General features: G+C 49.3%; 1 protein-coding gene across 1 annotated transcript in view; it reads left to right on the forward strand.

The window, feature by feature from the left end:
* The window catches only part of Itpkb (inositol-trisphosphate 3-kinase B), a 95088-nt gene that overhangs the window by 60007 nt on the left and 7169 nt on the right, over nucleotides 1-27912 (forward strand). Inside the window, exons 3-4 of the mRNA XM_021197793.2 lie at nucleotides 22957-23056; nucleotides 24096-24309. Coding sequence (XP_021053452.1) covers nucleotides 22957-23056; nucleotides 24096-24309 — 314 coding nt within the window. The remainder of the gene's footprint in view (nucleotides 1-22956; nucleotides 23057-24095; nucleotides 24310-27912) is intronic.

The following is a 27912-nucleotide window of genomic DNA, read 5'->3' on the forward strand; positions in this document are numbered from 1 at the left end:
ACAGAAGTCCACAGGGACACACATAGGTCGACTTGAAGTCACACGAGACTAGGAAAGGACGGCCAGAATGTGCTCTGGGGACCAGTTTCCAATCTCTCTCCCACTTCAGTTGCCCTAGCTCGGCAGCGCCCTGTGAGAGGCCTGCAGCCCAGTGTCTCCACGCACTGAGTAGAATAGTGTCCTTGATGCTGCCTCAGAAGTGCCTGCTAGCTCACCTCGGTGGAATTTTGTTTGACTTTCCCTAGACCACTCTGCCTGGTTAGTAAATAAATACCACTTACTTGTTGCTTCTTTTGCAAGGCCTCTCCGTCTGAATACTTTTCATACTGTGGTTAACATTTAGACAAGTGTGACCAGTGGGCATGTTCTGGAGTTCAACACTTCTACCTAAATATAGACTCTACTATTAGCCAGAAATCTGTCTTTTTAAAAGAATTCATATATATATATATATATATATATATATATATATATATATATATATATACACATATATATATGCATATATATGCACACATATAAGATGTTATATAAAAAACATAGATGTTGCATAGGTCTCTCATAGGTTGCATAGGTGATATAGCAAATGATATGTGTGTATGCATATATATACATACATATATACACATATACACATGTATACATATATACATGTATACATACATACACATATATGGAGGTGACAGTCCTCTGCCTCTCATCATGACCCACTGAGTCAGCATATGCCATGCTTTTTCCATGGACAGGTTACTTAGGCTTGCCAAGATTGCTTCTTATCTTTAACACAAAGTTGTTTCCCTACTTTGAACAGGTCTGAAAGTGACTCATGGGACAGGACTATGTTAATGGTCACCATCCTTTGGTGGTATAAGTGTGCTGTTACATTAGGGCTACCCTAAACTGCATCTTTGTCACAGAATTGGAGGGAGGGAGGGAGGGAGGGAGGGAAGGAGGGAAGGAGGGAAGGAGGGAAGGAGGGAAGGAGGGAAGGAGGGAGGGAGGAAAGAGGAGCTTCTCTAGTTTTCTGCTCATCCTCTTTCTGTTTCTCTAGGCCTCTCCAGGCCTTGCAGCTCCACACCCAGAGATCTCAGGTGACTGAGCTGGGCCTAGTAGCACAGGGGTACACCTCGAGCCACATCCAGGGTGAGCTTTGAAGTTTGGGTGTGTCTGAGGTTAGCAAGCTAAGAGGACAGGCTGTTGGAAACCTCACCCTGCTCTCTGCTCTGTGGAGGAAGCCTCAGGAGGTTCCACCTGCTTCTTTCTCCTGCACACGCACCTCCTCCTGCCTCCTTTCCCTTGACACAAAGGGGTGTCCCCAGCCTGGTGGCATCTTGCCTGGGTTGCTAATAATAGAAAAGGGTGCATCTGCCAGAGGTAAAGCAGAAACTGTCCCTGTTCTGCTCTTTCATGCCAATCCTGGCACAGTCTAGTAGGCTGGGTTGGTCAATACCCTGTAAGCAGAATAAGTCTTTGTGTGTCCTGGAAACTCTTTCTGTCCCCTTCCTGGGGGGTCAGAGCACCAGAGAGAAGGTTGATGGGAATGTCTTTGTCCTTGAGATCCTGGCCAAACAGCTCTAGGCTTTCAGCTCAGCACCGAGCTGGAGCTGGTATGCTGCCCACCACAGACCCAGCTGCTGGAGTGGGGAGAGGGTTCTAGGAAATGACCTTTATGCTCATCTAAAAGGCAACGTGGTAAGGTTGCCCACGTTCTTTTCATGACTCAAAACCCAAAATAAGTGAAAAGAGAAAGTGGAAAGTGTCCGATCTTCCCTGTTGTGTTTACAGCTGTCTGAATCAACAGCCTGTTTATGCGAGTTGCTTGGAGAATCTGATTTAAAAGTCAAGGCCACTTCTGGGCAACTACTCTGGTCTCTCCACCCCACCCACTTAGGCTTTTCTGAGACGGAGTCTCACTCTAGACCAAGCCAGCCTCTGTTAACCATCTTCCTGGATCAGCCTTCTGAATGCTGAGGTGACAGATTAAAAACCTCAGCACCCCAAAGTCCTTTTAAGTCAAAGTATGATATAAATCCCTTAACAAATCAGAATAAAATACTCTCAGGTTTCTGGGCTCTTCTCGAGGTAATTTTCTCCATCTCAGGGGCTTGAACTTGGAGTGTATCTTGTGGTTTGTAAAGCACCTTCATATCTCCTTTCTTGCTCGGTTGCCATAACAACCTGGGATGGGGCAGGGCTTACCTTGTTATCCCTATTTTGCAGATGAAGAAGTCAAGGTTGTCAGAAAGTTGAGCTGCTTTTCAAGCTCAGGAGCCAGAGGAGCCGGTGGAAAGGGTAATAGAATCCAACTTCCAACTGGAGCAGTAGGGTGGTGTCCCAGACCCAAGATCCCTTTCAACAATTGTATTAAAGAATTAGAAGAGCCTTCTGAGTGTCAGGACCTGTGGTGTAGTGGGAACTCTGGGATTTTGGTTTCTTTAAAAGCACAGAAATATGATAAGAACATGTTTTCATTTTAATCCAAGGTGTGGCTCATAGGGCTGCTTCAGATTTCCCACAGCCGACTATGATTTGCCTCGTGCTCTAGCAGGGGTGTGATTTTGCCAGCTCAGATAGTTCCTACGATTGTGTGGCCTTGGGGATTCTGGGGACTCTTCAGAGGGTCTATAAATGCTAGGCTTCCTGAGGGGCAGGGTGGGTTGCTAGTGCTGGGTTGTCAGTCATTGTTGGTCACCATTTGTTAAGTAGTCATGTGCAAAAACTGAAACAATAACAAGAAAAAATTAGGTATCCTGATGACAAAGATCAAACTTGCCCCACCAAACTGGAAGCCCCTCATCAGCATGAAGTAGTCTAACAGTAACATTGCCCCCTTTCCAACAGGGACTTTATTCGGGGATCTCTTCCTTTACCCTCTATCCTTTTTACTCTCCTATTTAGTGTTAGGAGGGTTTAAAGGGTGGAAGAAAAGAGGTAGAGAAGGGTAGAAGAAAGAAGAACCCACAAAGTAACAAAAACCCGCTACATAGAGGTTCATACAAACTGCCACTTTTTGTTTCCTTAGAATTTACCAGTAATATTGAAACCAAGATGGCTGACTCACTGTGCCAGACTTAGCCTGTACAGTGCTAAAGTGAAATGAAATAGGATGGGGTATCTGTGATTGCATTTTTTCTGGATTGTTTTAGACATCGGGATCTCCCTGCAAGTAATTCTGAGTTAGAAGGCTCTGCGTAAGGCATCACACGGCAGCCAGATGTTCATTTTACTACATGGAAAACTGGGGCCACCCTGACCCTCTGAGCAGGCAAATCAGTTATTGAGGGCACTGCCTTTGGATTATAGAGAATATGGGCGCGGAGGGCTGAGGCTCCGCAGTTTAGTTAGGCTCCGCCCACCTCTGTTACTTGGACTTGTTATTCTTGACACCTTAGGATACTCCAGCAAAACTGCAGAAGGGTGGGCAGAGCTGCAGATGGGCCGAGGAGGGTGCCCGAGACTGGAGTGGAGAGGAGCAGAGGGGAAGAGCTCGGTCGGAAGCCAAGGCAGGACTTTGAAAGGCTCTGAACAGATTTTAATGCGTGAAAGTTGACACCCAGTAGGTACAGGTCACCCAGAGCCCCACCTGCTTGCCACCACCCTGTATGATTCTCATAGCAACACGGCTGTGTAGGCCCAACAGGGATGGCTCCTGCTGGTGCAGAGGAAGCAGGAACCAAGATGTTTTCCCAAGTTCCATAGTTAAGGATGGCACCGGAGCTCCGGTTGGTTGACTGTCCTACCTCTTGTTCAATGCTCCCTCCACGATGCCACCCAACCTCCTTCCTTCCTTCTCCAGACAGCTCCCAGAGGCTCCTGGCCATTGCTTGCCAATGGTGAGGGAAATCACAATGACAACTCTCTCAGGGCTGAAGTGTTTTTGAAAGAAAAAAAAAAAAAAACGGCAGGGGTTGGGGGGAGACTTGAATGTAGTAGTGACCCACTGGTTTTGGGGTGACTGTGGCCCCAGGGGAGCTCTGGTGCAAGTCTTTCCAGGTGCGGCTTCTGCTGTCAGGCTACTGATGGAAAGTGCTAAGTGTTCCAATTTCCTGTGTCAAACAAGTATTTCCCCTTGGGGTTACAGCAGCCACCTTCCTCCTCAGCACCCAGGGGACGGGTGAGCATGAGCCCTGGCTGCTGCAGAGAGCACCCTGCCTTCCTTTTTTTTTTTTTTTTTTTTTTTAAGGGGCATAGAGTGTTGACAGTTCCCAGCAGTGGCCTTGGAAACAGCAAATCCAAAGTGCAGTTCTCCGGAGCCTCCTTGCCCTCTGCTTTGTGGAGAGGGAACAAGCCAGAGTCACCATAGCGGTGACGCAGAGTTCTTAGCTACTGGGGAAGACACTGTGGCCAAGTGCATGTGGGTAAATAGGAAGGTCACAGACTTGGAGCACCATCAAGAATGAACCAGAATAGACACTACAGTCGTTGTTCTGAATGTGGGGCGGGAGCAGAGGCGCGCTCGCTCGGTGGGCAGGTATTGAGCAAAGGAGGCACGAGGATGAGAAGTGGGTGGGAGATGCAAGCCGAGGGCAGCCGAGACATCAAGAGAGTCACGTTATGGATATTTGAAAAACACGTTCCTATTTTAAAAGTCTCTTGCTGGTGTGAGCTTCTTTGAAACCTACCCAGCTCTTTAGAAATGTCAAACCTGAAGAATTCTGTTATCTGAAAACTGTGGGGTGAAGCTAGCCACCCCCAGACAACTGAAGTCAAGAGGAAGATGGAGGGGCAGGGGACCAAATGGCAATAAAGCATCCCTGCCCTGTCCCCTACACATGTTGTCACTGATCCAAGGAGGAAACACGTCAAGACACCCTTTGTGTTTCACCTAACCCTTATTCACCCTTCAGCAGAACAATGGGTGTAAGGGCCGAGGAGCCTCGGAGGCCAAGATCTCCCTGAGGAATAGGTGGGAGTTTCCTATAGCTCTCTGACAGATTCTCAAGACATCCAGATATAGATATCCATGCCCCAGCAGGCTTCTGGGTGGTTAGACAGTAAAGCAGAAAAGCCAAGAAATGTAAATAGCTTGTGTCATGTGTGCATGCGTGGGTATGTGCATGGGTGTGTGTGTGTGTGTGTGTGTGTGTGTGTGTGTGTGTGGTATGTGCATGGGTGTGTGTGTGTTGATGTATATCAGTACTATATTGTATTCACCTATATTATAGATATAAATATACACTACATACAATATCTATTTCTACAGCATAAATCTATATATGATAATAGATACCAGTAGTGTATTAGCTACCTTCTCATCATGATAAAACACCTGACTAAGACAGTTTAAGGAAGGGAAGATTTGATTTCGGCTTACAGTTCAAGGGTAGGGAGGTCATGGCGGCAGGACAGGGTGCCAGCTGGTTTCTTTGCTCCCACTGTCAGGACTCAGAGGGAAGTGAATGGAAATGCTCAACTCTTTTTATTCAGTATGGAACCCCAGCCAGTGAAATGGCATACTACCCCACATTTGGGGTGGGTTAGCCCATTGAAGAGCTTCCTCATAGACAGACCCACAGCTTTTTCTCTGAGGTTGTTAAGGTGATAATCAATATTCAGGGACGCAAAAAGATGCTATGTCTGGCTCTGTGTCATTCCTATATGTAAGTCTGTATTTTATATCAATCCTGCTCCGACTTCAGAATATATTGACACTGTGTCTGCATCATCTACTCTGGCTATGCTGTATCTGAAGGTTTCCACACATCTTGAGATTTTCCAAGGGAACACAAATGGTTGCATACAAATCTCCTTTTTCCTCAGAAGCATCTCAACATTGCATAATTTCTCATCATCACTTGGTACTTGGCTGGATTTTAGTGCCACCCCCTGGCTGCTGTGGTTGTCTTTAGCTCCAGTCCCTGGTGTTGGCTTTCCTTAAACCGTCTCCACTCCTAGGCAGGGAAGAACTTTTGAACCATGGTCCAGCCCATCTGTTTTAAAAGGGACTCTGTAGAGGAGTGCCCCTGTGTGTTTGGTATGATGTAAAACATGCTCATTAACAGGATAGTGCCTTTGTGGGGTCACAATTTTGGGTGTGGTCGGAGTCTTGTTTTTAATGACTATAATTGGGGTCCGGGAGTCAAGTGCAGGGTCTCTCCATCCTGTTCCTCCAGATCTGCCCATATCCACAGCTGCCCTGGGAGCTGCTATGGGCAAACAGCGAGGGGGCCACACCAGCCAGGTGAACAGAGACCATTGCTCCTAAGACAAGATCCAGTCTCATCCTGTATACACCTCTATAGCTGTTCCTACCGCTGCCTGCCGGTGAGCAGACTCATCTCTGGCACAAAGAGCCATTTCCCTTTCTCTGTTAATGGCAGGAACCTTGTCTCAACAGGGACCGTACCTCCTGGTTGGAGTAGGACTTCAAAGGAGCTTGTGGTTCCCCCACACTAAAAGACAGTCTCAGCTTAAAGTGCAGAAATGGGGGGGTCTCAAATGTACATAGTAATCTTCTCCTCTCACTTGGACAATTACAACGCCCTCAAATTCCATCTTTGTTGTCTTCACCCTTCCTCTTTGGCTTTTCCATACCCCTCTCCCCTACCATCTGGCCACCTCCTGTGTTCTCACCCCTGCCTTTAGTAATCTCCAGAATGCTTGCCACCACCTATGCATCATTTATTTGAATGGTCTTCCTCCACCTAGAATGGAAGCTACTTCTCGGTACCGTCTTTGTGCCCCACCCCCAGAATAGCAGCACACTCAAGAACTTTTTCAAAACTAAATGAATGGTGGGGCAGTGGTGGTGCACACCTTTAATCCTAGCACTTGGGAGACAGAGGCAGGCAGATTTCTGAGTTCGAGGCCAGCCTGGTCTACAAAGTGAGTTCCAGGACAGCCAGGGCTACACAGAGAAACCCTGTCTCAAAAACAAACAAACAAACGAACGAACACCTAAATGAATGAGTTCATTAGCAATGACATTTAATTAGTGCTGTTATAAGGCATCGTGTGGGTAGCCTGTTGGAGATCATGATCCACACTCTTAGTGGGTTCATCTCCTCTTTGTGAAGGTTTTCTTCAGTTCATGACATCTCTACTTCTGTTCTTGGTGATTATTTTTTTTAAGATTTTATTTTATTTTTAATGTTTATGAGGGGTTTGTATGTCTATGTACCACGTGTATGTCTGGTGCCCTCAGAGGCTGAAAAAGGGCATCAGAGCCCCTGAAACTAGAGTTACAGATGATGTGAGCCTCCACGTGTGTGCTGGGAACTGAACCCAAGTCTTCCGAAGAGCAGCAAGTACGCTTAACAGCTCAGCCATTTCTCCAGCCTCCTGGCTTGGTTTTTGATACTAGGAAGGCCCCACCACCAAACTATTATAGCTATCTTCCATCAAATTGGCCCCTCATCAATGTCCCTAGGCTTCTGCAGTTCCCTGGGGTTTTCACAGAGCAGGCATCCTATACAGACAACAGGTTTGGGCTTGACCTTATGAGACCAACACAGAGGGAAAGGAAGCCCAGTGTCTCTCCCAGAGGAAGGGCCCTGTTGAAGGGGACTGTGTTCTTAGAGCAGACACAGGAAGAGGCACAAAAGGACTGGGTAAGATAGTACTGCAGTTTGCCCATGTGATCTCTCTCTCTCTCTCTCTCTCTCTCTCTCTCTCTCTCTCTCTGCATGTGTGTGTGTGTAAACATACATGTATATTTAACTGTAATAAAAGTAAGCTAACCACTTACTATAGTATAATACCGTACTTAGTGTAGAAACTGTGTAAATAACAAGAAAGTAGTAGCAGAGAGATGGCTTCATGGTTAAGAGCACTTGCTGTTGAGGACCCAGGTTCAGTTCTCAGCAACAAGATAGCTTGTAACCATGTGTAACTCTAGTTCCAAGGGACCTGGTGCCTTCTCTGGCTTCCAAGGGTACCAGGCATGCATGCAGCATAGATACATGCATACACCCAGGGAAAACTCCATACATGTAAATAAAAAGTAAAATGTTCCATTGTAGTGCTGCCATCGCAAATAAACACAGACCCTGTGGATCATGATGGTCATTAGTATTCTCTGAGGCAGGGTCTCACTGTGACACCCTGGCTGGCCTGCAACTCACTGTCTAGACCAGGATGACCTCAAACACAGAGGTCTACCTGCATTAAAGGCATGTGGCACCACACCTGGCTTCTGTTGCTGTATTAATCCGTCAGTTTAGATTCCAACGAACTCTGAAAGGAAAGCTGGCAGCTTATTTGCATGCAGTAGGATAGACTATAAGAATAGAAATTAGAACAAAGGGTCAGAGAGTTTACTGAAATAGGTGTAAAATCACAGTGCAGAAATGTGTACCTAGTATCTATCAATGGCTGTATTTCTTTGAAGCCATTTAAAGCCCATCCTTTTGGGGGCAGGGCACGTAGAGCACATCTCTAACATATGTAAAAAACCCTAGATGTGAACCACAGCACTGCAAAACGAAACAAAGTACGGGCACCCACCAGCTTAATAATATAACAACAATGTAGCTTTTTAGTCTTCAGAGTGGAGGACCAAATAATCAATTAGTTCAGTGATCAACTAAATCCTGTGCGGATGTACCCCCAGAGTTATTTAATCATTTCTCCATTGTTGGATGCTGGGTTATTTTCAATACTATTGTTACTAGAAACAATGGCTTCATTAACATTTTTGTGTTTGTAACTTTTTCCATATTTTAGAGTGCTTCCTTAAGTAGATTTCCAGAGGTTTAAAAAAAAAAAAAAAAAAAAAGTAAATGAAAGGTTGAGACATTTTTAGAGCCCTAGAAACATATTCCTGAGCTGTTTTTCCAGAAGATCGTGTGCCTTTTGGGAGCGTGTCTCAATAGTGTGTTGGCCCAGGTTCCACTGTACAGTTCATCTTTATTATTGTTTTTTTACTTTTGATAGTTTGATAGACAAGTGACATATTGCTTTCATTATATACATACATGTTGGTTGTCTGTTGGAATCTTGAAGTCTTGTTTGAGTCCCTTCCATACAAAGCCTGTTAAATCTTCAATCATGATGTGGTTTATAAAAGGTTTTCTCCAACTTATTTGACTCAAACTTTTGACACGTGGGCAGTTTTACCTTGTGTATAGTAAAGTTCCCAGCCATTTCCTGTGTCATTTACTTAAAGACACTAATCCAAGTTGCTTGGCATGCTGGCCCAGCCTTAGGGGATTTGAGCTTAGCTGTCAGAAAGCACCCTCTTTTTCCCAGAAGCTACCAGTGGTGTTTCTAGCATATATACCTCCAGACATAGATTAAAAAAAAAAAAAAAAGAACAAAACCAGCGACTCATTATTTCTGTAATGACAAAAATTATCTTCTACAATTACTGAACCGATTATAACAGGAAAGAAATACAAAGAGTAAAGCCTATGCTAATGAATTTTGTGTTTATGATCATGCATATTTTAAAAACTCAGAATAATTAATGGTTTAAACTCTTGCTAATTACATTATCCTTATTTTGGAAACTGGGAAACATTCTACTTATGCATTGGTGTGTAGCAGCCACAGAAGAAACGTTATAGTTTCTGGTTTTGAGACTTCTGCAAACTAATCAGATTTCACAAAAATGGTTCTTCTGTGTGTATTGTTGATCTTGATTTTCTCCGAGTTAGTCGATCACACTTTCAATTCATATTCATTTCAAAAGGTTTTTATTTTTTCACTCAAAGCAACAGACATCTGACTACATGAAGAAAATGTAGCATAAAGTCACAAAAAAACAAAAAACAAAACAAAACAAAACAAAACAAAAAACCTCATTACAGTTGAATTCTAGAAGTCCTGGTGCCTTCCTTGACTTTAGTTCATCAGGATTATTTGTCAAATGTCTGTGCTAATGACTTCTTTTTGTTTATGGTGTGTGTGTGTGTGTGTGTGTGTGTGTGTGTGTGTGTGTACCACTGTGTGCATGTGTGGACGTTGTGGTGTGTGTGTGAGGTGTGTGTGGGGTGTGTGTGTGTGTGTGGGTGTACCACTGTGTGCATGTGTGGACGTTGTGGTGTGTGTGTGAGGTGTGTGTGGGGTGTGTGTGTGTGTGGGTGTACCACTGTGTGCATGTGTGGACGTTGTGGTGTGTGTGTGAGGTGTGTGGGGGGTGTGTGTGGGGGGGTGTACCACTGTGTGCATGTGTGTGGACGTTGTGGGGTGTGTGTGTGTGTGTGTGTGTATACCACTGTGTGCATGTGTGGACGTTGAAGTTGGGTTGTCTTTCCCATTTGCTTTTCTGCCTTAGTCTTTGAGACAGAATCTCAGTGACTCTGAGGCGCACTGTTTTGTCTGGACTGACTGACCCCTGAGCTCTGGGTGTCCACCCCTGTCCCTCAGCCTGTGCTTCTGCCCTCAGCTTTTACATGGGGCCTAGAGATCCAAACTCAGGTTCTCATACACACATCGCAAACACTTTAGCTCTTTTCCCAGCCTCTGCTATCATGCTTTAAACACAAGTTAAAGTCCTGAGTGGTGTGCCCCAAACGGTAAGATGAAGGCAATGGGGCTCTATTTCCATGTTTTTACAATTCCAGACCCAACTTTTAGACTGGGGACGAAGCTCAGGGACATGCAATCACACAAAGCTTGGGGACAAGCCAGCCCACAGTGAGCTCTGCTGAAAGAGATCACTGGAAAGTCACTCCTGAAATACGGGGCACTCCTTCCATGTGTGTCTAGATCTTGCTTTACAACCAGAGTTCTCTGAACAAGCACTCGTGTCAACTAGGATACCTGTGAGGACAAGCCCTATCTCTCTGTGTATTTGACACTTATGTGCGGTATTGAAAGTCTAGGGCCAGCGGTGCATAGCTCGGTTGTAGAGCATGAGCCACGCAGTGCTAGCTTTGATCATGCTTTCTCTAAGCCCGAAGCCCACCTTCTTCTGCCTCCCCTCTGCCCCTTGTGCTGCTTTCCTCTCTTGGCTCTTAAAGATGCAGAAACTCCATCTTTCCCCCCAAAACTTCCTTTATTTCCCCCTTCCCAAAGCAATGCCCCCCTTATCTGTGCCTTCCTCTTTATAAAGCTGGTTGGCATCCTTGCCATGTTCCATTATCAGGCCTATGCTCATCTACTCTGGGCTTCATACTCCCTGGGCTTAAGCCTGAAGCCAGAACACAGTGGGGCACCATAGTGGATATATATGGTATTGGTTATATCGGGTAAAACAGAGCAGAGGGAACGAGGGAGGGAGGGAGGGAGGGAGGGAGGGGTAATAACAAGCCAGAGCCCCCGGTCCCAGGACAAAGGGAGGTAGCAAGGATATCACTGCCAGAAAGGGACTAGCTGGACAAGGGGAGAGCCTGGCCAGACCTGCTTGTTCTCACTCAGACTGGATCTTTCTAAAACCCCATAAAGGAAGCTAGTGCAGGCTAAGAGTAGAAAGCATGGTGGATGAGTGTCTGCCCAGGTCCTGAGGCAGAGCTATGACTCTATAAGTAAGCTCCTTCCTGGCCTGGGATACCTTTCTATTTAGCTCTTTCTGTCCTAATGTTCATCTTACCTCTGGCAGAGCCTTGTGGATCTGCCTTTCTCATTTGCCTGGCCCTGGCCACCTCTGCCCTGGGTCTATGGGAGAAAATAGCCCAGCCTTGATGTCTACAGCCAGGAGCAAACAGCACTGGGGTCAGAGAATACAGAAAGTTGATTGGGGCCAGCAGCTTCCAGATTAACTATAGGATAGCAATCTTGGCTTTTGTCCACCTCTGCCTCTAGGGGCTAGACTGGTGTCTTAATCTCTGTGTCCATGTGACCATCTCATGCCAGGACTTAGAGGCTCCTCCTCTGGTTCTTGGTTCCCAGGAACGCAAGAAGCATCATTCTGGTCTAGGAATCTCAGTTTGCTTCCTACCAGACTCTTTCAGAACTGGTTATAGATACTGAACAGGATTCCCTTTTATGCCTTCTCAGCCAGGAGCTAAGTCTTGGGAGGCTCATGGCTACTTAGTTCCACATGCATCCATTAGCTCTCCACACTGGGGAGGAAGTGTCTTACCAGGGCCTGGGGTCCTGCCCTTCAGGAACTGTTGCTGTAGGAAATGATGCTCATAATAAAACCAGACCTCAATGAGCTCTAAGTGGGTGACAAAGGGATGGTGTACTGTGTGTGATGTGTAAATCTTGCAAGGAGAAGCCATTTAGGGGGGCTCAGAGGGAAATGGGTGGGACCTGGGAAGGTAAAAGTGGGCAGGTCCAGGAGCGCCATTTAAACAATAAATCATTGTCCTCCAGGTGACATAGGCTATTGCCACCAGACAGGCTGCCCCAGAACCAACAATATGGCAAACACCAATAGGCCAGTTTTGCAGAGAGAGAGGATATTGAGGGTGGGAACCCAGGAGAGTCCCCAGGCAGAGCTTGGTTTCTGTTTGCGGGGGTTTGACGAAGCTGGGCTTTATGTTAGAGATAAGGGCATATGGAATGAGTGGGATCCGGTGTCCTTGGCCTCAGGCCTAGGAAAGCAGTGTGACTGGGTACCCAACCCAGGCACCAGGTGTACTTGGCAAATTCCAAAACCTCAGCTCTACTTTCTACCTTCCTGGGTGACCTCTGAGGCTTCTGGTGTGTTTGTTCCCCCGTCCTCTCCCTGGTTACTAATCCAATCCAAGAGGCTGGCTCTGTGTGTGTCTTCGTCTCCGTACCCATGTGGCCACACGTCCATCACCCAGCTGGTAGAGCGGTGTTCAGTTCCTCAAACCCTTCTCTTGCTTCCCTTCCTTCCCTTCCTTATAGACTATGAGCCATGCATGTCAATCATTTTCTTCTCTTTACAGACGGAGAAAGAGCCCATGCCGCAGTGGAGGTCTGGATCTTTGGGCTTTCTTTGGCGCATTCATAGTTGGTCACCTGTTAATGTAGATGCTGTCAGGGCCAAGCTGGTAATGATAGGTTAAAAATCGACCCCCGTCCCAATCTGTCACTATCCAATCCCAGGCTGTCAGGACTGCAGACTCAGCATGTCAAAGAGGCATTGGACTTTTGTATGAAATCTCATTTACAATTTTTGGCAACTAATTTAGAAAAAGTGGTGGTGGTGGGGACTATAGCTGAACCAAGTTAAGTCTGATGGTCACTGGTAGGGAAGTTCTGTCCCATATCACCTGGTCACTAAAAGGGTCTCCTTCTGGATCTTTGAGCAAGCATGGGAAGAGTGTCTGTTTGTCTGGCCTTTGTGTTAGGGAAAAGGAAAGAGCTAAGCTTGGGGAAATGGAAGCGGAAGCAGCTTGCGGGTGCTCTGTGCATCTAGCCCAGCTGCCCCGTTTCCAGAGCACATACTTTCCGTTTTCCTCGTCGCTCATCCTGAATTCTGGAATCTTCTGGTGGTTAGTTTATCCACTTGCTTCCTTTTTCCGAAGATTGAAATGACGACTGCTTGAAACTATTTTCCTTTGGTCGGGTTTTTCCTTGGTGACCTCACTCAGAGACAGATGTGCCTAATAATAACATCAAAAGTTAAGGAGAATAAATCAACCAGCTGGTCTGTTCCCTAGAAGAGATGCTGCAGTTCCTAAATATGGGCTGTCCCCAGAGACATTGAGGGGGCCCAGCTTACCAGATGGGGCTCTGGTCACTGAGAGAGGATGGAGGTCCTGGGACACTTTGTTCACCCTCTGCCCTTCTCGGGCTCCAGCCGGACTCAAGGGTTCAGAAGATGCTCCACGCCCATGCTGGGACAAGCACCCTTCCCAGACAGACAGCAGGTGGACATCTGCAAGGACATCCCTCTCCCTAGGTTCTCAAAGGCAGTATGCATTTCAGCCCTGCCTCAGGGAACTGGGCCTGTACCCACTCTGCAAAGAAGGTCTTTGATTTGAGATCCTTAGCTTGGAATATCCTCAGCTTCGGTATCATTCCTTGACCTCTACCATTCCAGATGTTTCCAAATCACTCGCTCACACCTCTCAGAGTTTCATTCTCCTACCCAGTGAGAAAGAGCTGCGGTAGTCTAAGGGAATCGGGAACCTTCTGTAAGCTACGAAGACGATAAGGGGATTTTTGTGTGCACCAAGTATTCTGTCTCCCTCTGGGGAGTGACACATATGAGTGCTGCCGCTGTGTTTATTGGTTTCGTTCCCTGATGGTCTTGAGATGCTTGGTGGTGTCTCAACAAACAAAGGTTAAGTCCCTGTAACCAAAGGCAAAAAGTGAAGGAACCACTGAGTGCCCCTGATCTATTGAGTAGGAGACCCCAATCCCCACTTCAATGGGCATACAGGCTGCCAGGGTGACGGGTTGAGCATGATCCCAGTTCTGTCACCTTGGGGACACTAGCAGAGGTAGAATCTGTCCCTGTTTGCTCCTTTGAAAGAGAGAGGCAAGTATGCTATCTCTGGGATGGCCCCGTGGGATCCTCACACCGCAGGGGAGAACGGGCTAAGTAAGTGCCCACTGCCACCACCGGGGTCCCCACGGTGACAGATACAGGAGGACCAGTGATGAGTCAGACTATTTATGAAAGTCACACATCCTCATAGACGTCAGGATGACCCGGGCCTCAAGTTCTGAGGGTGACGAATCTTGCTCGTACTTGGGGGGTTCACTAGTGTGCCGTTTTGGCAACCCGTTTCCTGTGCCTCGCCTCCAGCGGTCTGCACGTGAACAGGAGCATGGTAGCTGAACTCTCAAGGCCGGGAACAGCCTGTCAGAAGAGGGAAACTGGGTGACTCACGGTTGCAAATCAGCTTCTGCCAGGACGGGGCTGCAGAAGTGTCTTCCGAAGGCGGAAGGGGTTTCTGGTGCTCAGCAGGTCTGCACTGTGTTACAGAGTGCCCTTAGCCACGGGCAACTCAGCGCTCTCAGAAATATGAATTGCTCCAGTGTGCCTTGCTTGGAAATAATTTTCTAAATATAGCTGTGGGATCCGCCTGTCAGCCCTTCCTCAAAAGTTTCCTTGTTAGAAATTCCTGAGGTGGGAGTTCCCTGCGCTCAGCCCTGTCCCTTCTGTGTGTCCACCTGTGTCCATGGGCATTTGCACTTGGAATCTGGAACTACTCTACCTCAGTGGCTCTGAGCGTGAGTGCTACAGAGGCTGAGTTTCAGAAGCAACTTTCCTTCTGCAAGCTGCTTGTGAAAGGGGGGCAAAGGTGACCTTTGAGCTCCTTCTGCTTTCTGTGGCGAACTTCCTTTCAGATGCCTGGCTTTCTAAAATGTCATCTTCCAGCCAGGAGAAAGCAATGTATGTGTGTGTGTGTGTGTGTGTGTGTGTGTGCATGCGTGCCTTCTGCCTCAGGAACAACAGAGCAGAGGCGCTCACAGTAACCCTCCCCAGGGCACCCTGGCTTGGGATGGGACTTGAAGGCCTCCGGTGGCCTCTCTGCCAGACTCCTGGATCTGACTATCCTGTGAATTTACTCACAGATGCTCAGAGATGGCTCAGGGTTTGGAGCAGGCCATTCTTCGGGCAGAGAGTCTGACGGGTCTTGACTCCTGGTCCTCCTGGAAAGGTGGGATTCAGGCTGAGGGTGGGGGTGCGGGAGGAGGGTGTCAGGTCCTGCTGCTGACCAAGCTGCCTTCCTCAGCATTGACCCCTGCAAGCGTGTGCTGTCGGGGCTGAGAGAGCAGACAGAACTTGAAAGAGGTTCAGTGTTTCTGACCGTAGCAAGCCTCGCCGAGGCAACGTTGGGTTTAACTTTGAGAACAACCTGTTGTCGTCAGCTGGTGGTGTTAGCCAAGTGGTATTTCCATGTCACAAGGATGGAGAAAACTGAAGCTCGGAGAGGTTTGATAACCTGCCCAGGACCTTCAGGCAGGACTAACAGGAGCCGAGCTCAAGTTCATCTGGCTATAAAGTCACATGTTACAAATGACAAAGGAGAGCCTAGCTGAATGATGCAGACCTGGGACTCTCTACAGGCTTGCTCCTTACCATCTCTAGCACCTCCAGCAAACTGTCTAAGCTCTGTGTGTCTCAGTGTTCACATCTGTAAAATGGGACCATGAGAGAACCTCCATGACAAGTTAGCGTCCATTCACCGTACCTATCAAATGCTTAGCACTGCATCTGCCTGTCCAAAGTCCTTAGGACACAAGCTGGTCACCACTGTTTCCATGTGCTGGGGCTCTGCCCTAGCCTGCAGTCCCTGAGGCGGAGGAGGAGGAATTGAGCGCTCTGGCTGCTAACTCTGTAAAGTTCTCCTTAGGCAGTGTGCTGGGAGTGGCCCCCTCACCCATCTTGTCTGAGAGAGAATCTCTAAGTCTGAGTGCTGGGCCAATTGTCTGCTGCCCAGAGAGGGGCCTCAGTAAATTTCCATCCACCAGAAACTCAACCTTGTTTTTTTGCATTTACCAAAGTAAAAATAAAATCTCTGGGGAGACAGGGAGGGAGGGTTGTGGGACAGCCGCAGTGCCTGGCTCCCTTTCCCAGACAAAGCTAAATGTCCTCTGTCCTCTGCCTTTTTCCATGAGGAAGTGTCCAGGAGAGACCTGAGCACTTCCCCCCCCCCTTTTCCTGGTGGCCACTCCCAGCTTCCGTCTATTGTTACCTCCCTCTCAGCCTTGTGAGTCGAGGGAGGCTGAGGCGGGCCAGCTCCTGGTGCAGGCATGGGCTCTGTGTGGTCAGCCATTTCCCCATCTGCCTCCTCCTCCTCCTCCTGCTTCTCCTCCTCCTCTTCCTCCTCCTCTTCACTGCTGTCATTTTTAGCAGTGACCTTCACATCAGAGACAGAGATTGCTGGGCCACCTGGCAGGAAAACCCAAGAACATGTAGGACGCCTCAGTTCTTGGGCAATAAAAACAAAGACTGGTTTGCAGGGATGGCAGTTCCCCTTTGGCAGCAGCTCAGGAAAGTCAGGCTCCGGGGAGAAGAATTACCTGAAGCAAGGTCTCTAGTGGGAGATCTTTCTTTGCTGCAGTCCCTAGAGTCCCGGCTACACATGATGGCTGTCAGTGAAAACATCCCAAAGTCCCAGAGCAAGAGGGAAAGAGAAGAAAATAGCCCAGACCCCAGACCTTTCCAGTCACAAGCATTTTGGATAAGGGCTGCACAACCTGGAGATAGACAGATGGGGGACAGGAAGATGGCATGCCCTGAGGAGTCTCGGGCACACAGAGAGTGGGCGTGTGGAATGAATGGGAGAGGGGAGTATCCACAGTGGCCCCAAGGATATGCCAGTACCCTCTTTCTCTGTGGGTGTTTAGGGAGCCATGGTGTCACTCCACGGCGGCAGGCCTGTCCTTGCCAGCTGTGTCCAGGGCCTTTCTCCAGGGTTCTGGATGACAAGAGGAAGAGTGGTTGATGGAGCATCCCAGGCAACAGTCTGGATACCACCTTTGGTGTAGCAACTGAACCTTGAGTTGCAACAGAAAAAGGCAGCTAGGCAGGCGGAGCCCTCTGGGGAGCCACACAAAAAGGCTTACTGTCTGCTTAGGAGAATGGTGACAGACAGCTACCCCTCAGCAAGATGATGTCTTCCATGCCTGAGCAGTCAAGGGTTGATCCTGATGAAGACCAATCATCTTTGATCTCCTGCCCCAGGCCCCCAACAGATTCTGAAGGAGATACAGAGTAACCCTTTCCCTACATGGCTCAAATTCCCTTCTGAACATTGACCTGGACCCCTAACTTCTCCTGACGGTCACAAACAGTCAAAATGCAGGGACACTAAAAATGCTGGGTAAGATCACCTTGGGGCTATGTGGATGCCTCATGGATTGAAACAAAAGGAGTTTCATGTGTAGATTTGGGTCCAGTCTTAAAAAGATACAACATGGTGTGTGTGCACACACTCTAAGACCTGGAAAAAGTCGGAAGCATTTCTGGCCCCAGCTATTTCACATAAGGCACGCTCCGCCTTGCTGGACTCACCTGTGTGTGCCTCAGCTCTCCTCCTAATCCCACCCTGCTCAGGCGGTCTGTAGAGACAGAACAGGTCTTTAAAAAACGGCTTCAGTCTGCCCCCTTGTGGGCACAAAGCAAGGGCTGGGCGGGAAGGCAGGGCAAAACAAAAGAGGTTTGTTTCTTCGCTAGGTTTGAAAGTCTTGCTTGTTAAAGGGGGAGGTGGTCAGTCTCGGGTACAGCCTTGTTTTTAGGTGTAGCTATCTGCCTTACCAATGGTGGGACTTACTTTCTCAAGCCTTCTGTCCTCTCGGTGCACAGCACTCTGACCTTTGTGGCAGGCATGGTTTCTAAGCAGGCTCCAGGAAGGGGCATCGAGTGCCCTACCTGCCTGGGCCTGCACCACACCGCCCTCCCGGGGCCTCTGCCAGAAGAGCACAATGAACAAAGTTGGCCAGGAGGCCTGGGAGAAGCACCAGGCTTTTCCCCAGAGAGGGCGGGCACCAATCACTAGGGAAACCCTAGCTGCTTTTACGGAAAGACCAAAAGAAAGAGAAGCAAAGAAGAAGGCATTTTTTCCCAAACATGGTGAACGCAATGACTCTGTCCGACTTTTGCAAGAGCAGAGCAGAAGGTCTAACCCAGAGTGAGCCCTTTCCTGTCCACTTTTTTGTCCAGTGTGTGTCAGCCAGGACCTTCTGGAAAAGCCTGGGACTCGGAGGGAGGGGAGGGCAGGTCTTGTCAGGCCTCCCCCATCTGAAAGGTCAGTCTTGTGACAAAGTGACAAAGTGCTCGCTGTCTATATGAGGCCGTTTCATAGCTAGGGGAGAGACGAGAGGGGCCCCCGGGCATCCTGTTGGCTGAAACAAAATCTTCAGAAGTAAATGGCAGAGAGCTGGAAGTCGTGCGACTTGGAGCAACACTAATGCCTCTGAGCAAAATGGAAATAAGTATGTCATCGCCGTGAGCTTCCATTGATGACAGCACCATACCTAGCAACGCCACAGACACTGAACATCTGATTTGCCTGAGATTTCCCTGTGCCGGCACACGGATCCTCGCGCATGCTCAATCCAGCATTAGCCTGACAGGCTTTTAGGATCGTCGAGGCACAGTGATATTGCTCTTACCCTAGAAAGGGAGGAGCAGGAGAGAGGTTTTTTTTTTTTTCTTTAAAACTATCTAAAAATAAAAGCAGAGTTATCAATGATTGAAATAAGAGAGAGTGGCTGAAAGTAATAAGCTGGAGGAACGGGTCAGACGGGAAGGGACTTTCCCAGAGTCTAGCCTCTTCATGGAGTTGATTTTGTTGGCCCACAAAATATGTGTCCCCCACCTCTCCATAGATGATGTCAGCCATTTGGGAATTCACGTCATAGTGTCTGGACCAATGGTTGTCAACCTGTGGGTCTCAGCCCCTTTGGAAGGAGTTGAATAACCTTTTCACAGGGTCACCTAAGACCGTCCTGCATATCAGACATTTGCATTATAATTCATAACAGCAACGTTGCAGTTATGAAGTAGCAACAAAAAAAAAATAATTGTATGGTTGGGGACCGCCACCACATGAGGAACTGTATTAAAAGGTCACATGAGGAAGGTTGAGAGCCACTGGTTTAGACAGAAGCAGGTGAAGACCCTGGGCTCCTGGGGCTCTATGTGGTCAGGACCTAGCATGGTAGCCCTGGAGGTGGTGCTTCATAAATAACCAATCACACGCTGGCTCAGCTCTCGGCCACCCCACTTGCCCTCTGGCTCTTTGGAAATGCCTGGTGGATTATTGCCAGCTCTCTGTCTCGGAGGAGAAATAAAACAAACAAAAAGAATCAGAAGTCAAGACAAAGTGAGTATTTATGGCTCGCCTGAACTTGGCCATGTGCGGAGCAGGGCACGTGGTGGGAGGTTGGTCTGCATCACCGGGGATTCCACAGGCCCTCGGGGGACCCAGTTTAACCGCAGGGAGACCTGGAAGAACAGAGGCTCCTTCTCACCCCAAAGCTTGGTGACTCTAAGCTCCATCGGTCTGTTGCTGTACGATCTAGGGAGTGTTTAGATATTTGACCTCGGGAGACAGCGTATTCCTTCCATCGTTCACTGGTGGGGTGGTGAGTCCTGAACCCGCAGAGGCTCCATCAAGCAGGTACTGGAAGGAGGGCAGGCCGGCAGTCTAGGATCCACCAGGGACCGCAGTGGCTCTCTCCAGGAGATCTGTCCAGCAGTAACTCATGGTTGTGTCAAGCCTGAGGCCAGAGGCTCTTGCCAGCCATGGCAAACCTTGCAGCAGAGCCCATACCTGCCTGGCCTTGGAAAGGTCATACTAGGCTACCCTCCCCGCCTGGACATTCCTGCCACATTTGAAACAAGGGGCCCTTCCATTCCATTTTGTGCCAGGCCCTTGCTGATAGCTACTGCACTGTGAAAGAAATAGGAAAGAGCCCCTCATCCCCACACCCTGCCTCCCCTCGCCCCTGATCCCGTCATTCCTCTTCTGACCACTTTGCAGAAGACACAAGCCACGACTCCTTCCTCTTTGTTTAAGGCATTACATCCCTGTAGAATATCTGTAGATGTCTGAAGGGAAAGGCCACCGGAGAGTGGCCTGCCCTGGAAACTGTCCACCTCCCCCGAAGCCTACACGAACACAGAGTCAGACCTTACCGAGGCGTCCTCCTGTGGGCAGAGCCAGGGCTGAGGTGCACGCTCCGAACAGTGGGTCATTTCTACTGAAAGACAAAGGTGCTAGGGTAGGGAGTGGCATGTCCCAAGGGGGCTTTGTGTTCTGGGAATAGAAGCTCAAGTTGCTTCTGAGGCAGCAGCTCATGGGGAAGAGGAAAAGGAAAAGGTGGGTCAGGCTGTGGCTGCCCTGAGATCCAAGCTGCACACCCCCCCCCCCACTGGCAGATCTGATGGCGTGGAACTGCCATGCTGGTAACACTTGCTCTCTGTCTCTCTGTCTCTGTCTCTCTGTCTGTCTCTCTGTCTCTCTGTCTGTCTCTCTGTCTCTCTGTCTGTCTCTGTCTCTGTCTCTGTCTCTCTCTCTCTCTCTCTCTCTCTCTCTCTCTCTCTCTGGTGTGTGTGTGTGTCTGTCTGTCTGTCTGTCTCTCCCTGCCTCCCTTCCAGACACCTCAGGTACAAAGAGGGTTGGTGTTTGTGTGCCTTCTGTGTTATTTTCTTTGTTTAATTGTTTTATTTTTCCTCTTCCCACCTCAAACCCCTCTCCCACACTCTCTGGCTATTCTAGCAAATTTAAGTCCGGTGCAAGCTGTGCGGCTGCCCAAGTCGGCTTCAATAGCTTCGGCAATTTCAAATCTCGGTGGCTTTCAACAGCTCTCATGAATCTTAGGGTTTTAAGAACCACATTCCCTAACCTGACTTTTCTCTGATCCTTTGGTCCAAATTTAACCAGACGAGTTAGGAGGACCCTCCCATTTCTTGCACAACCCCAAGGTCTGGCTTCGTGAGAAATGATCTTACCTGTGTGTGGACGCAGAGCAGGGCTGAACCAAGGCGGGTTTGATGAGGATGGCAATCCAGGGATTGGTTCAGCTCATCACTTAAGGCACTGCCTGGAGGCTTTGCCTGTGACTTGTTAGTTGGCTTAAGCAACTGCCTTGAAGTTAGACTGGAAGCCCCAAATCCCCAGCAGTCCCTGCATCCTCCCGCTTTCTGGTGGACACACCAGCTTTATTAGTGGCACTCTCCTCACTGTCCACAGGGAGCTTCCGTGTACAGTATACACACACAAATCCCTCCAGAGCCCGCAAGCACACGCCAGCTCTGATTCCACCCAGCAGAGTGTAAGCTTTGTGTTACCTGGTGACCATGCTGGAAGGGTCCCAGCCCCAGAACATGTATCACCAAGGTTTGGTGGCAACTAGAGGCATGTTACAATGGCTCTGGGCTCCCCAGCTAAGGGAACAGCCAGAATGCCCCCCAAGCCCGAGCCCTGGCTGCTCAGGGAGATGTCTCCTTTGTGCTTCTCTCCCATCCCCAACAGAAGCTATCAAATGCCAAGACAAGAGCAGCCGTGGAAGGGGCTCTCTCTGTGGACAGGCACAGAGGTTCGGTTGCAGGTTCTCATTGTGCTCTAGTCTGACCATCAGGGGAGAGAATGAGCTAGAAGAGTGGTCCTCAGACTTCCTAACACTGCCACCCCTTCATACAGCTCCCCATGTTGTGGTGACGCCTAACCATAAAATTATTTTTGTTGCTACCTCATATCTGTGATTTTGCTACTATTACGAATCATTATGTAGATATCAGTGTTTTCTGGTGGTCTTGGGCACCGCCTGTGGAAGGGTCGTTTGACCCCAAAGGAGTCGCCGCTCACAGGTTGAGGACTGCTGGACTAGGGGCACAGACTTGTTGAAGCTGGTGTGTTTCATCTGTAAAATAGATTAAAATGTTTCTGTCACCATCGGGCTTTGAAGGTCATAGGCCACAGGACCCCAGCCAGTCACAAGCACTCATATGGCAAACCCTGTGCTGGCTGCAGCTGGTGCCTGTGTTTGCATGGCTGCTGACATGAGTTCTGCCATCCACTACTTGGTGGTGTGTGAGTGTGTGTGTGTGTGTGTGTGTGTGTGTGTGTTGTTTTAGGGGTTTCCCACTGTATCATCTGAACTAGACTCAAACTTTTGAGCTCATGTGACTCTTCTGAGTAGATGGGAGTAAAGGTGTGTGCCCCACACACACACACCTGGTACTCAGCAGTCACAGGTATGTGCCCCACCCCCACCTGGTACTCAGCAATCACAGGTGTGTGCCCCCCCACCTGGTACCCAGCAGTCACAGGTGTGTGCCCCCCCACCTGGTACCCAGCAGTCACAGGTGTGTGCCCCCCACCTGGTACTCAGCAGTCACAGGTGTGTGGCCCCACCTGGTACTCAGCAGTCACAGGTGTGTGCCCCCACCTAGTACTCAGCAGTCACAGGTGTGTGACCCCACCTGGTACTCAGCAGTCACAGGTGTGTGCTCCCCCACCTGGTACTCAGCAGTTATCTATAAATGGTCTTTCTGTGGAGTGCTCCTTCATTAATGCTCATTTACCATAACATCTACAAATAAAATGTGCGGCGACACCTTGCTGCTGGGTGACAGTGACCCCTCTAGACTGAGATCACTTGCTTTGGTACAAAAGGTCATTTTCCTTGTGAGCTTGTTTGAACTGGTTTACGCCTGTCACTCAGAGTGCTCTGTTTGCTGCTTTCCAGAGCAAGTCATGGAGAAAGATAAAGAACATGGTGCAGTGGTCCCCCTTTGTCATGTCCTTCAAGAAGAAGTACCCCTGGATCCAGCTGGCAGGACATGCAGGTAGTACACTCCGTTCTCCTAGAGAGGTACCAGGTGAATGTGGGTGGATGCTCCAAGAGAGGGCAGCCCTAGAACAGACCCTGGCAGAAGGTGTGATCCTTACGCTGCCTTGTAAGTGCCTGAGGACAGCTGACCTTTCCAAAGTTCTTGACACATTATCCCCAAGAGTACACCTACCCCAGCCCCAGCCCATCCCTTATTCTCCCTCTCTTTGCTCCCCAACCTCACTTCCAGTCTCATCGATAAAACTTTTAGATCAGTTCTTTATAACTTGTTTGCTCTTTCTAAGCCTGGACAAAGAGATTAAGCTAAGCCACTTCAGTGTGCGGCCACTGTGTGTGCCTGCATCACCTGTTCTGGGGCTGTAATATCAGCGGAGATGGAGTCTCTACCAGAAAGGAACTTGAACTGGAGGGAGATGCGACCAAGTCACCCCATAGCCACCAAGGTGCTGGCAGAGTCAGCTAGCCACCCTATGAAGCCTTTATCTTGCACTGTCCTCTGGGAACACCTCCATAGCCACCCCAGATTCGGTCCTTGTGACTTCACAGACCTGCAGGTTCTTCACGGGGCAACACAGACTCAGACCAAGACATAGATAGACACCCTTTCTTAATATTCCCTGACGAAATGACTCTGAAGGAGCACTACCCAGGTGGCCTGTGCATTGGACACACCTTTATAGCCCACTCTACGCCCTGTTCAGGCACTGGGCTTTTTCTCCTAAGACTCAGCAACACCTGCTTCATTCAGAGGTGGAGGTGGGGTGCTTATTATAATACTGAGGAGTGGATAGAACTGTACCAGGGTTGTAGTCAGTGAATGGGTAGCCAGAACTCAAAGCCTTAAGGGGCTTGTCTACAAATGGTCATACCTTCAACCCTCAGGTCAGCCATAGCTGTTGCATCTCATCTGGGGTGGGGTTGGGAGGAGGGAGTGGTGTCAGATGCAGCTCCTAAGGGACTGTTACCAGGTGGAGGGGGTCCCAGATACCCCTGGCTTCCGCTGAGGCTAGGTCCTTCTCCTACTTACTCCGCAGGGAGCTTCAAGGCAGCTGCAAATGGCCGCATCCTTAAGAAGCACTGTGAGTCTGAACAGCGCTGCCTGGACCGGTTAATGGCGGATGTCCTGAGACCCTACGTGCCAGCCTACCATGGGGACGTGGTGAAGGATGGGGAACGCTACAACCAAATGGACGACCTGCTGGCTGACTTCGATTCGCCCTGCGTGATGGACTGCAAGATGGGTGTCAGGTGAGGCAGGCTTTTTGCAGGTATGCCCCGCCCCATCTTGCCTGGCTGTGCAGAGGACACTCGGAAGCTGGCCCCATCCTGCCAAGAGCCTCTTCTCCTCGAGGCAGCCCTGGCTGGATGCTGAGGCTGTTGGGAAGCAGGAAGAGGAGACGCATGCTAGTCAGGTGGGAGATGACTAGCCAACAGGGAGGAAGCAAGACAATGACCTCCTGGTACAGTGGAGACAGGAATAGAGAGGGAACACAGAACTGGCTTGTAGCATATGTTGGTTTCAAAAAAAAAAGAAAATAAAACAGATCTGACACTAGGGTGCAGCTAAGGATGGAGCTACAGAGGCCCCTGTGGCAGGTAGCAGATAGGCCTGAGGTGATTCCAGACCTTTCCAAGAGCTCCAGCGCCTATGCTAAGCTCTACAGTCTAGAGGGCCAGAGAGCCTCGGGCAGAAGTGGACACCATCCCTACCTTTTGGCTGTCTGTGTTTGAGGCTTCCAGCATGGTGTGTAGAGCCCGGAGAGCCTGACTTTGGCTGCAGACATACACACTAGGCAGTGGACTGAGCTCAGAGCTGGTGCCTAAATCTGACTTGAAAAGTCTTACTGAGCTATTTCTTCAGCACGTGGGCGGGTGCATATGAGTGTGTGTTTTTATGTATGCGTGTGCATGTGGAGGCTAGAGGTCAGCTCAGGTTTTGTTCCTCTGGAACTGACGAACTTGTTTTATTAAGACATCATTCATGGCTGCAGAGATGGCTCGGTGGTTAAGAACACTGGCTGTTCTTCCAGAGAACCCAGGTTCAATTCCCAGCAACCACATGGCAGCTCACAATTGTCTGAAACTCCAAGTCCAGAGGATATGATACCTTCACACAGACAGACATGCAGGCAAAACACCAATGCACATAAAATAGAAATAAATAAATCCTTTTATTTTTAAGACCTCTCTCATGGCCTTAGCTTCTCTGATTAGGGGGCTGGGTGGCCATGCAGCCCCAGGTCTCCACATGCCTAGTGCTCGGATGACAACCACACACCACCATGTTCTGTGTTAGTGTGGTCCTCAAGTCTGTGCCAAGCACTTTACCAACTGAGCTATCTCCCCCGTCCCTAGCATGCAGTGTTTTTTATATGAAGATGGCAAGGAGGAAGGGAGAGCCCAGTGTACTCGGATTACACCAATCAGTTTCCTTCTTTCCTTCTCATCCCTCCTAGGAGTTCTGTGTCTAAATCACCCCTGGTGGCTGGTCCCCTTGCTCTTGTCCCAAGAGTAGGGATGGATGGGGTCATGGAGAAATACAGGGCCTGCTATTGGCTCCTCCCCACCACTCGCCACCTTCTCCTAGTTCCAAAGCCCTGGATGTCTTGGCTTCCAGGGAGAAAGCAGAATGTCCCTGTAACTACCATACAGCCTTGGATCGCTGGATATCTTATTGTTGTCTCTAGAAAATTCTTTCCACCCTGCACTAGAATATGCCTACTCAAGCAGAGGCCCCGCCCTTTCTCCCAATATTAGGAAGATGGGAACTCAGTCTGCCTGGAGGAGAAGGAGGTGGGCACAAGCATAGTCCCACTAGGAATTCTTGCAGGTGCCCGGACAAGTGCAATTACACAAACTCAGCACTGCCCTGCCTCCTGCCTTGTGTGGCTGTGTGCTCCCTGGAAAGATGCAGGAATGGGGTACCCACTCCCCTCTCTTCTAGCTTAATACCTTTTCTCTCTTTGTACCTCAGAGCTCTCCTATCCAAAAGGGCTTAAGTAACCCCATCCCAGGTGGAGTTAGGGAAGAGGATATTGCCCCAAAAGCAACACTCACCCCAGCCCTTACTTCCCCACACAGTCTCTAAGGGCCTCCTGAACTCTGAGTACTATACTCCATACTTCAACTGTATTGTCCCTGCGTGTCCCAGGGTCAGCCACACCACAAGAGTAGCCTGTTTCCAGGGACACCTTCCCACGTAGCAACACAGTACAATGTGCCCAGGCCTCTGCACTGCACACCAGGACCTCAACTGTGGCCTGCCCTCCATGGAGACGCCAAGCAATCCATTTTCCATAGTGCTCCCTGGAGTCCTCTTTGGGCCAAAACTTGAGGCTTTCTCCCAAATACAGTAGCACAGAAACATGTGCCTGCACCAAGATAAGCCGTTCGTGGCTGTCCCTAGAGCATGACCTGCCCTTGCCGTGGAAAGAGGCTGGGACACGACACAGGTCCTTGTCAGACACCAAGTCTCAGGGCATGAATGAGGCAGAGGCTTACAAAAGTGGTGAGAAGGCCCATCAGCAGAGCCAGCTTTAGCCATGGTGTGTACGGGTCCTGAGGGAAGGCATAGAGAACTGAAAGCATCTTAAATCAGGGTGTTTCTAGGACCTGGAACCTGCTTCCCGGTGAGTGGCGCTCACACTGCACCCTCAGGCTTACAACTTCCCACTCGCTGTGGGTGTATCTTCTTTCATCTAGACTTAGAGCTGGTTTCCAGCCCCAAGACCCTGGAGAAGCTGCTCTGGCCCTGACCTGACACCTGTTGGCCTCGCATGGACTCACCGACTCCCTTTCTTTATCTTGAGTCAGCCTCTCCCCCAGAGTCCAGCCATGGGAGCACCTCCCTGCTACCCCAAGTTAATTCTCTGTGCTCCAGAAGTTGATGTGCAGGTCTCCCTCCCCCTATAAGAGGAGCTCGGGCTTCTCTCTGCAGCGACAGGTTCCGCTGGTTCCTGTGATAGACCTGTTTCCTAGCTCGTATCCATTGGGAACATCTCTTCCAAACCCCATTCTGTGCCAGAGGAACAAGGAGCTGTGGGGACCCCTTTTGAAGAAGGGTCCATGTGTTCAGAGCTGTGGCGTTGGTGTCCGCTTCCTGTTTAAGGAGCCACTGAGAACTCTTTGTAGAAGTTAGCCTGCTTTGTAGACCTGCTTTGCACCCTTGTGCGTGTTAGGAATGAATTCCTCCCCCACGGCACACGGGTCCGCTGTCAACTTGGTATATGCATGCACAGTGTGGTGTGCTGTGTGCATGAGTGCATGGAATGTGTGTGTGTACAAGCACCCAACCAGAAGCTAATGCACCCTCCCCTTACAGCCTTCCTAAACAACCAGGACACGTTTATACACCTGAATCCTGGGTAATTGGGAGCTTCCTTTCAGTGTAATACCAATGGGTACAGGTTTCTGAAATCATCTCCTTCGTAAGACATAGATTTGTGTTCTGAGTCTGTTCTGAGACCCAGAATGGCAGTCCGGGGAAGAGTATGGTGGAGAGGTGTACTGGGACAGTGACTTGGGGGGAAGGGGAGAAGAGTGGGCAGGAGGGAAGGGAGGGTGCCTCTGAGGGCAGCTTACACCCACGCAGGCCACAGGGGGCCCACTTCCCCATCCTACAGTGAACTGCTGACTGATACCCCATGAGGGCCCTGGTCAGCTTGCACTTGGGTGGAAGGGCTCTTGCAGGGCAGAAAGGCTGGGGTGAGTCATATTTCCAATTGGAGGAGGTGGTGGGAGTTTGCAGAGAGGGGTGGGGGTGGGGGACTAGTGCTAGGACTAGAATTGGTCCCCAGAGTTCTGGGCCAATGACTCCACCCCTAACTGTTCAGAGTCTGGCCTGTCTCTGCT

This window comes from Mus pahari, chromosome 5 (assembly GCF_900095145.1).
Source record: "Mus pahari chromosome 5, PAHARI_EIJ_v1.1, whole genome shotgun sequence".
Lineage (NCBI taxonomy): Eukaryota > Metazoa > Chordata > Mammalia > Rodentia > Muridae > Mus > Mus pahari.